Source organism: Mixophyes fleayi, chromosome 3, assembly GCF_038048845.1.
Source record: "Mixophyes fleayi isolate aMixFle1 chromosome 3, aMixFle1.hap1, whole genome shotgun sequence".
Lineage (NCBI taxonomy): Eukaryota > Metazoa > Chordata > Amphibia > Anura > Limnodynastidae > Mixophyes > Mixophyes fleayi.
The window spans coordinates 207,343,515-207,354,032 of record NC_134404.1 but is presented as its reverse complement, the minus strand read 5'-3'; the positions used below and the strand labels follow the sequence as shown (position 1 = coordinate 207,354,032).

The following is a 10,518-nucleotide window of genomic DNA, read 5'->3' as shown; positions in this document are numbered from 1 at the left end:
ATTTCACGGGCAGGGTCCTCTCTACCTAGTGTCTCATGTCTGTCTACTGTTCGTCTCCCTCATATGTCCCTTGCTATATTCTGTGAGTCCCCACAGTATTACTCGTACTCATCTGTGCTACCTCATCTTCATGCTTTGTGAATTCTTAGCTAGTTTCTACTTTATTGCGTGTGTCGGTTACCTAAGGATCCAAATGAAAAAAATTGTGCTTCTGCCATGTGGCTATATTAAATCTCAGAATGTTCCTAACAGTCTGATGTAATACCAGGCACACAATGACTGGAATGCAAAAGTCAGGTTGTTGCTGATAAAATGTAATCTTTATTAAATTACAAATTTTGTAACAAAAACAAGACAACTTGAAGGGGAAAAATTTCTAAATATAGACTAGACAGCAAAGTCTAAGAAGAGGAAGAGGTGTAAAAATTGTCAACAAAACAATATTAGCTCTATACATATGCTGCTGGAAGGTTGATCTAAAATGGAAGCCATTTGCTTATTAAACCACGTTACTTCAAACTTACAACTACATGTCATTAAATTACACATTTACTCAGCTCCTGGACTTTTAGAAGTGTTTCCTCACATTCTTGCAGTCAAACTCATGCAGAGTTAATTGAAATACACTTGGGCTTCATGGGAAAGATAACTTTTTGATTATAGTTCTCTTTCCCTTGAAGAATTCAATTAAAACAATCACACAGTGGTAAGAGGTCAGGGGACATGCCAAGCTACACAGTGACAAGGTGAGCATCTGCAAACATTGTTGTAGAAGGATTGTTTTTAAATTTATATAGCATTAAGTAGTAGCAAATTTAATGGAATAGAAGCCTGTTACGCCAACCATTATTAACTTAGCATTGTGTGAGGGAATTTTTTTTTTATTATTTTTATAGATAAGACATTCATTCTTCAGAAAGAACCAGAAGCAATCACAAAGCAAAACACACATACACACATAAGACATAAAGACAGAGTGGTAAGAGAAAACTAAACTCCTCTACCTTGCTGAATAGGCCTGAAATATTTGATGCCTGCTGCAAATTATGTATATCTGTGTGATCCCACAATAGGGAATATGGTGCGTGAGAAGAGAGGAGTAGTAGGAAGAAGGATAAACATCTTTAGTTTATGAATGTGCACTCAAAAGGGAAATGGAGAGCTTGGGGGGATAGTTAACTGAGAATTTCTTACTCATGACCATCAAATAACTCCTCTGAATACAAATGTTTTTTTTTCCTTATTCCACTTTCATAAATGCACCTCGTTATATGGTGTTGTATTTACTAGAGAGCAATAAACAAGAAGGAATATTTAAACTCCTTGAATTAAATGATTCATACCTTCTAGTTTAGCACCACTACGAAAATATAATACAGAATATTGCAGGCCAATTCAGCACTCAGGTTAAGCCCACTCAGTCTCTTCAGGTATCTACTTATAAATACACCTTCCAGCTTAAAACTGAAATAACTCAAGATATACTTCATGTTAGGGGGTCAATATTTTCATTGTTTTTTTAAACAACCAGTTGTCCCGGTCTGAGCTCAATCCTAAAGCAATGACATCTTACATGGCTCTTAGAAGCACAGGAACCTCACTTAGACTTCTGTAATCGTGCACTGTCCGTCAGGTCTTCTAGACCTTACAATGGTACTTTGTGCACCATTAGCTGCTGCAGCTGCATGATCTGGTGGTGGCTGTGTAGCCCCTATTACTGTGTGTCTCTGTTGAACAAGAAATGCGTTCTGTTGCAGTGAAAGAATTCCTTGGGTACTGCTGTCATCTGATTCAGGGTCATCTACTGTGGAATCAGGAACGGACACTCTGCCTCCAGGTGGTGGCAGTCCTTCCTCGCCTTCCCCTATGTTATTTCTACCTGTAGCATTATCTCCAATCTGAAGTTGGGAAAATGCATTATCAAGTGGAGTGCTCGCATCAGAATGTGGAAGGGCTGGATTTGCAGTTTGACTACCAAGGGCTGTGTGTGGTCTTACAGGTAAAGTAGAAGTAGGTTGACCTGATGAAGCTCCAAGTGTTGCAATGTTGTCTGCACCATCTGCTGAACTTTCTCGAGCTGGATTTACATTAGCTGCATCACAGTCCAGTCGTAAACCAGCAACACCCTTTTTTGGTATATCTACAATATCCCTTTTCATTTTTCTACGCCGACCATGCTCATTTCGTCTGTACTGCACCATGTTTTCCAAGTCAGCTACATAAAGAAAGCCAGCAATCAGCATCTCTGTATTCTTTTTGCCTTTTGTGAAGGCATCTTCAAGCTCTCTGCTTGTCCTCTCATCATACTGCCACCAACCATTTCTTCCCTCATAGTACCAAGCATATTCTCCATTCCCTCTGCTAGCAGATTTTAGTTCCTCAGGGGAAAGCAAAGTAGGTTTGTCAAGGAAGTCCTCAGGAATCTCTTGCCTACACAGTGCGCATCGCCTCCCAAGCCATGAGGCTCCTTTCACACACAGGTAACAGAAAATGTGCTTGCAAGGAAGGCTGACTGGGTGTACACAGGTTTGTAGGCAGATGGCACATTCAGGGACTGCAAGGTTTGGTGCACCATTGGAACAAGCCTCTCCTAGCTTCTTATTTGTGGGCAACATGTTTGCAGTGTGGCTAACTTCACCACAACCAGCCATCCTATTGATTTAAGAGAGAATTTTTTTTTTATTAGTTTTGGTAAAAATACAGTTTAACTAAAAGAAGCCACAATACCATATACCTGCACATTATTGTGTTACCGCATTTAAAGTAGAACAATTCCTTAAAACTGCACAACCACCTACTTAAAATATTTTTTTTTAACATGCTCCTCTCCAGGGACAGCAATTTTTCCTCTTATAGCTCCAGGTGAAAACAGGGTGATGGAGGAAATAATTGGTTCTCCTGCTTACACTTTTGCTGCTATTTTAGTGTGGCGAACAGCAATGGTTTGGCAGAGCCCAGAAAAAAGGCTCAACGAGGCAGCCCATGGGGTTTAATCAAGGAGGGACGAGCAACTTAGTAAAATTTTATATTAGGTTGTAGTGTAGCTTTAAGCTTCTGTAATTTACAATATTGCTTTTAATGGAATGTTACTGCACATACTTAGAATTAGAACAATCATTCGGATAAGTACCATCCACCATCCCAAGTCAAACAAATATTTGTCAACGATTTTTATTGCCAACAGCAGTACTACCCACTTTGAGGGTCAAATCAGCAAAATCAGACTAATATATTAGTATGTTATAATGGCTTACATCAGCTGGAAAAGGAGAACATTGCCCAAATCAAAGCAGCAACAACATAATTGATGCAATGAACTGTGTATGAATGCTGACCACACCTATGTGAGACCTTTTGGGGTTTGACATGCAGAAGTAATAAACATGATGCCCAATGACAATCAAAATACATAGTATCATTATCGGGTATTTTGGTAAATGTATACTGCAGTTGATAGCCATTGACCTGTGTGTGTATTTTGCAACCACACAAACAGGCTCCAGTGAAGTTTCCGATGTAGAATTCTTTAGCTCAGTGGTCATCCAGAGAGACAGCACTGTTACAAAATAAACTGCTACTGATATCAGCAACAATTGTATAATGATACAGGCATACCCATGTTTTTAGTCTCATCCGAGCATGACTTAGGTCATCACACATTGTCTCATTTTATTGTTGAATATTGTGCCGATTTTACAATGATCTCAAAGCACAGATTAGTGAAAACAGGCATGGTGCTTCATAAAGAATGTAAAGATATTTAAATGGCAACCTAGCACCACTTTTTATGTTCCCTTTGTATTTTTCTAATGAAAATATTAAAAGTCAAATGTATACAATGAAACTAGAAGTCTGCAGGCACACATCACCATTCTGTACGATTAACATTGTTTGAATTATTTTACCCATACTCGTTTTATCTTTTCAAAGAGCTCTCCTGTTAATCTTCTAAAGGTATGATAATAGTCTCACAATACCTTTGGAGCATGGTCCAGTGGTAAATTCTGAGACATCACTGGAGTCAGCTAAGAAAGGACTGACAGATAGCAGTTACAAATACCCCAAGTTTGCTCATAACCTACATATAGCGATAATATAAACCTTTGACTAGCCTATACGGGCATATTAAAAAGAAAGACAAATTTTCTGCTTTTATATAGAGAATATAGCTTTATTTTTTTGAACACGTGGCTTCTCAAGGCTGACATATTTTGTTGCATAAAGAATGACAGGGTGAACTGTTATAGATTATTTGTCACATGAGATTAGATGTATTAAATGTTAGGTATAGATGATTGCTTACATATCTGGACATATTTAACAAACCAATTTGAAAGGAGATACACTTTTTTTTCTCAAGTGGCTGCACAAACCGCTATGTCAAACACAATAAAACAGACATTTTTCGTAGTTACATTACCTTTATACTTACTGGACCTACAGACATTGCATTGCCCAGTATCCTCCCACACAAAGTAGGAGGGATCACAAACAAACAGCAGAAAATGTTAAAAAAAAAAATACCAACAAAGGATTGAAACACTTCTATTTTTTGTTTCTGTACCCCATTCAAACTTTAATCATCTTAACCTACAAATGATAGATTCTTAAAGATGACTTTTGAATTCTAGTTTTACATCAGAAAAGACTACTGGGTGACTATTGAAAAGGATTTAAACATACTGTACATTGCTTAATTTTATCTGAGAATATAGTGATAAAGTCACATTTTTGTCTTGTGCATTTTTATATCCCGTTTATTTCTCGACTTGACTTAATAATATTACAAGATACTAATATTTTTCCACAGCAACTACAAACAGTCGGCCATCTGTAGAAAGCCTCATTTAGTATGCAGGATCTGGACAATATTATCCCTAGTTACAGAGAAAACAGTGCTGCATTGTTCTTAAAACTGAAATGATCATGAGCCTATTCTGATCTTTGGACATGTATGTCTTGTACAATGTCACCTAAAACCTCTATATTACATGTACGTATAGATTTTATAAAAGTTTACATGCCCTCAGCATGTATAATATATATCTATCTTCTGTGGCATTATTAAGCCAATGAGAGGACAAAAGGAAAAGGCTGTTGGAGGTAATTCTACCAGGACTCTAAGAGCTGTTCAGCGACGTTTTATAGTGTCCTCCCCAACCCCTATTTCCCGGGTGCTCCACCCGGCTGTTTTTAACTTTCCACCCAGCTCTTGGAGCTCAACAGAGCCCTATTATTAGTGAATAAACAATTGTTTCTCCTATTGGAACATGCAATATGTGAGTACCACAGCCAGCAGTGTGTGTTAGACCACGGTGGCTAAGTAGTTAGCACTTCTACCTTACAGCACTGGGGTGATGAGTTCAATTCCTGACCATGGCCTTATCTGTGTGGAGTTTGTTTGTTCTCCCTGTGTTTGCGTGGGTTTCCTCCCACACTCCAAAAACATACTGGTACCACCAGTCTGACCAGTCCTGGCAGGTGTGAGCAATAACCTCCAACTTTTTTCATTATTATTGTAAAGTATTAGAAATGGCCCCACCCCGCTGCTTCTTAATGCCACTCGGCTGGCAAAATTTTCTGGGGAGACCACTGTTTTATACATTATAATGCTCTCAGGAAATTGATGACAATGCTTGATCCATACAAGTGGGGGGTCAGCATGAAATGTTTTAGAGTTTTTGTCTTTTGTCATAGGTGTTAACAATGGTGTTTCAGGCTTCTCAAGAAATCATACTTTATAAAACAGAGAAATCTGTGCATGTATCTTATGGGTTTATTATGCTAGAACAATGTGGTTCTTAGGAGTACAACACAAATTGTTTTCTGGCTTGTGGAACCAGACAGAGTTCTTTTTGTGGGACAAAAGCAAGGACACAGTAAACAGAGTTGTAGGACCAAAGACAGATATGGAGTATGACAATGGATGAACACAGAGCTAAACTCACTGTGCTCGGCAAGCTAGCAAAGTGGTCGGCTGCTTTAGCTGGAGAGCTATTTTAATAGACATGCAGCAAGGAAGAAAAGGATAAGCAGGACCCATTATCTTCTCTACCCTCTCCAGTTTAAAGTTGGTCTTAGGTGCTACCATTCTGCCACTCATCCCAAAAAAAACAGGATAATTGTGCCTTATTTGAGCACATAGATGGGTGGCAAGATGCAGTCATTTCCTCCGGTGTAAAAAGGGCATGTTAGGGTGGTTGAAAGATGACTGTACAGATAAGTCACCTTCCTGATGCATTTATCAACATGCCGATCGATGACCAGATCGATTTTTATTGGTATTCATCACGGTTTTGGAGCCACATATAAAGTGATATTATGTCAAATCCCTGGTATCTGCAATATTGCACTCTATTGACTAACAATACTGTGTCAAGTTTAATTAAAATGTTTTGCATTTGGCTTTTATTAATCAATATAATACCAACAACAAAAAAAATGCTACATTTCTTTAAAGGGTTACCTATTCTTTATATGTTTACACAAGGAAATGGATAAATAAAATTGACTTGATGATATCACACTTTTTATCCTTACCTCTACATGGAGCTTCTGGGAATTCCTTTGTTTATATGCATTCTTTTTCTCAGTTGCTTGCACTTCAACTATAGTTGGGAAAACCCAAGGGAAAGAAAAAAAAAAAAAAAGAAGAAAGCTTTGGAACAACATTGTAAGCCCCTTTTTATACCTACTTGTACACACTGAAAATTTAGTAAATCCAGATGGAAATTGGTATGAAACTGGCTTAATATGTGTTCTAAAGAGCATTCTTTTTGATTGAAACATTAGAACATGCAGTAGTTTTGTGATGATCTTTCTGACCTATTTTCTGCACAAACTTAGAAGCTCACTTATATTTTATTTAGATTGTGCCATGTATGCAAGAGTTGTTAAATAATAATGCTTGACTAAAGCTAATAAGGGCTGGACAAATCCCTGGAGCCATGTAACCAATGCATCTAAAAAATTACTGCTAGACCCTAAGTTTTGGGAGTCATTTCTATTTAGGTCAATGGATGATCATCCTCTCTGGCTCCTTAAAATATCTTAGATTTTACCTACTGAAATCTTAATTCTACATTATGTAATCCTGCTTTGGCCTACATGCAAACAATAGATTTTTCTTTAGGAATTTTATATTAAACATTTCCAAATTGAACACGATCCTGACACAAATATAAACTGCTTCGTGTGAGGGCACTATAATGGTCTACTAATCTGATATGACCAGATATTACATTCAATATTATTAGATTAGATGTACTGGCACAAGTAATGGATCTTATTACCAATAAATTTTGCAAAACAGTCCCGCACAATGGTCAGGTTCGCTAGACAGAAAAAAACTGGAGGATAAAATGCACAGCAGTTATTTATAAAGTGTAAAGTAAAAAGTATCTATAAAATACAGGTTTAATTAGGCATAATTAAGACATGTACCTATTCAAATATTGGGTGGAAAAGTGACAAGTTACTGTAGAATCAGTCAGACATATAAAAAACAAAATCATGTCATCAGCAGGCATAACAATAGTGCAAGCGTCTGAAAATAAGAATCAAAATACAAAAGTTGTTCCCAAAAAGCTCCTGGAGAAAAGAATGCGTATGGCATAACAAACGCTAATATTGGTGAAATATAAACATATTTTGATACAATAAAAGATACAATTTATATTGTGGCATATTAAAATATGGCAAAAAACCATCATTTGAGCTGACAAAGATATACATACAACCGAATGCAGAATTTAATTTATATTTGGGATCACTAATGACTCCTCCACTCTTTAGTAATATAAACCCCATGTAGCAACTCCGCACAGGCCCCAGAGTAAGTTTCAGACAATCACAGCCATACTCAACTGTCTGCAAGCATGAAAATTTCAGAGCTGGTGGCATCCATAGAATTGGAGTGACTAGGGATAGAAGATGTACAATGAATGTGGTGCAGAGCTACATTCTAGCCCACTGAAGACTTCAACCTATCCAGTATTCTAGTGACTAGATCACTTTGTTCACCATGGTTGCAAATTGTTTGGTGGTGGTGGTGATTAAGTTACAGTGGATGATTGCTAGATCTGAGGGGTAGTAATGAAAAAGGGTAACAGGACCACCCATTTCAATAAAATGAATAGTTAGTTAGTTAAAACAACTGTGCAGTAGATTACCCATACTTACCTACATTTGGGAAGTCCTATCCGGGAGAGGGGTGTGTCTAGAGGGCGGGAGGGGTGGGGTGCAGCCAATTGCATCATTTTGGCCCAGCCCCTCACCACAAATATGCTGTTTTCCCAGGGGCGGGGCCAAAATGACGCGATTCTTCACGAATTGCGTCATTTTAGACCTGCAATTGCGGGATACGGGAAATTTGCCAGCTCTCCCGGGAGTCCGTGAGACCAACCCGAATTTCAGGAGTCTCCCGGACATTCCAGGAGAGTTGGCAAGTATGAGATTACCACAGAGCTGGACAAAGCCTGGGAAGCAACTTTTGTATAGTGCCTATAAAAGGGATATATTTTTTTTGCTTTCTTTGCTTTGGTTTTTTTTTTTGTGTTATACCATCTTTAAACATGTCTAGCTTTGGTGATTTATAAATTAAAATGTCTAGTATCTAAATCCTACATTAAAGGGAGCACTAAACTCCAAATGTTACATTAATTTACATGTTACGTGCAGGACAGCAAATATTGAAATACTGTTTTAATTGACTGTTTTTGGGCAAAGAAATTTGTTAGCTTTAAAAATGTGCATTAAATGTTCACCTTAGATAATGGCAAAGAAAACATTAAAAAATGGGGTTAGTGTGCCTTAAATTTGTCCTACATGGGATTAAACATTATATTTAGACAAGTCACAATTTATCAACAGACTTAGAAGAATATAGCCCACTGCTTCCCAGCTCCAGTCCTCAGGGACCCCTAACAGTGCAGGTTTTCCAGGTCACAAGAGAAATAATTAGGACCACCTGTGTATCTTTCAAAATGTGTCAGTTAGTAATGAATACACCTGTGCTCCAGCAAAGACATATGGAAAACATGCACTGTTAGGGGTCCCTGAGGACTGGAGTTGAGAAACACTGGTATAGCCTGTTCATTTCCTCCCAGACAACCCAATCTCTATGCAATTTGTCCCATTCACTCAAAGGTAACAAGTGGAGGACACACCATGGGCTAGATTTACTAATCTGCAGGTTTGAAAATGTGGAGATGTTGCCTATAGCAACCAGATTCTAGCTGTTATTTTGTAGAATGTTCTAAACAAAATGATAACTAGAATCTGATTGGTTGTTATAGGCAACATCTCCACATTTTCAAACTTGCCGTTTAGTAAATATACCCCCATGTCCTTTAATACTTAAGAGGGGACCACTGACTTTTGGCAACTCCTCTAGTGACAGAACCAGACAAGGAAATGAGCATCTTTATAACAATGAATTGTAATAATTACTATTTATAGATAGGCACAGGCGATCATCAACTATATTATATGCCGTGTTTACATCTATTGTATAATATAGAGAAAAACAAATCGCATATGTATGGATACAACAGGTAAACACATCGCTTTGCCTGTTTATGGCATCACGCAGCAGACATACTATGTATAGAATGCACACAGTGATCAACGCCTGAGGACCCCCAATGTATAGGAATCAGGGGCTATTTACTGTATAGGAGTCAGGGGCTGTTTACTAATGTCTCCAGCGACAACAATGACGTAAACACACAGCTTCACATTAATTTACAACACATCGTAATCATAACCTCTATGAGATCTCGCCTGTGATGACCTGACACAATGACATACCTCCTCGGTGGACCGTGCGAACCGGTACTGTCTGTTGTGATTCCCTCTGACGGAACGATGCCCTGGAAGTAGATGAGCGAACTAGGTAACCCCTGCACTCATTCCCCTTCCGCGTCTATCCCAGCCCTGTAGCCGCTCACAGCCAATCACTGAGCTTCGTGTTTCCAGCCTACACCCGCTGAACTCTGAGGTAATTCCATTCTTCTCCGCTCTGTGAAAGAACAGCTGCCATTGGTGTCCGTGTTGTCATGGCTGTTTGTGTGTTCCCTATAATGTGACGCCTTGTGTTTGCTATAGAAAATGAATATGAGACTATGGGGCATAGCTCTATCATTTCAAATGTAAGATACATTTCATTAGGAGGATAAAGCTGTGCGTTATCCTGGTACAGAATTAATTTGATAACTGACATTAATTTTGCATTTCATTATTTTCAATCACAGTTTCTAAAACTTTGGTGTACTAATGTACCATTCTGCAGGGTTAAAGTTCCTAGGGATCACCATGCTTGGGTTACTGCCGAATTTATTGCCTTACCACTGATAGGCACATGCGGAATACATGTTATAAGCAATATTACTTTTTATCAAAGCTCTTAAAATCCTTCAAAAATCTGGAAAGTCATCAATAATTTGTTTGTGCCCTCTTGCTTTCAGGAACCTGCTAGTATCAATAAGAATGGTACAGTGCTCTCGGCTAATAATGCTA

At 38.2% G+C, this 10,518-nt stretch overlaps 1 protein-coding gene across 2 annotated transcripts; it reads right to left on the bottom strand.

Annotated features, from left to right (window-relative positions):
• Window positions 1-298: 298 nt before the first annotated feature.
• RNF146 (ring finger protein 146) lies at window positions 299-9,947 on the bottom strand. 2 transcript variants are annotated; one of them, XM_075203031.1, is made up of 3 exons: window positions 9,811-9,947; window positions 6,541-6,608; window positions 299-2,652 (listed from the first exon to the last, which is right to left on the bottom strand). In XM_075203031.1, exon 3 carries the CDS (start codon window positions 2,649-2,651, stop codon window positions 1,602-1,604), a length of 1,050 nt encoding a protein of 349 aa, XP_075059132.1. In that variant the 5' UTR covers window position 2,652; window positions 6,541-6,608; window positions 9,811-9,947; the 3' UTR covers window positions 299-1,601. The 2 variants fall into 2 exon arrangements, with proteins under 2 accessions (XP_075059132.1, XP_075059134.1); XM_075203033.1 differs by lacking the exon at window positions 6,541-6,608 and having other exon boundaries at window positions 9,811-9,920.
• Window positions 9,948-10,518: the final 571 nt, after the last annotated feature.

What these genes read in the sequence shown, in the direction of transcription:
- RNF146 (XM_075203031.1), bottom strand. Translation starts at nt 2,651, where the DNA reads ATGGCTGGTTGTGGTGAAGTTAGCCACACTGCAAACATGTTGCCCACA.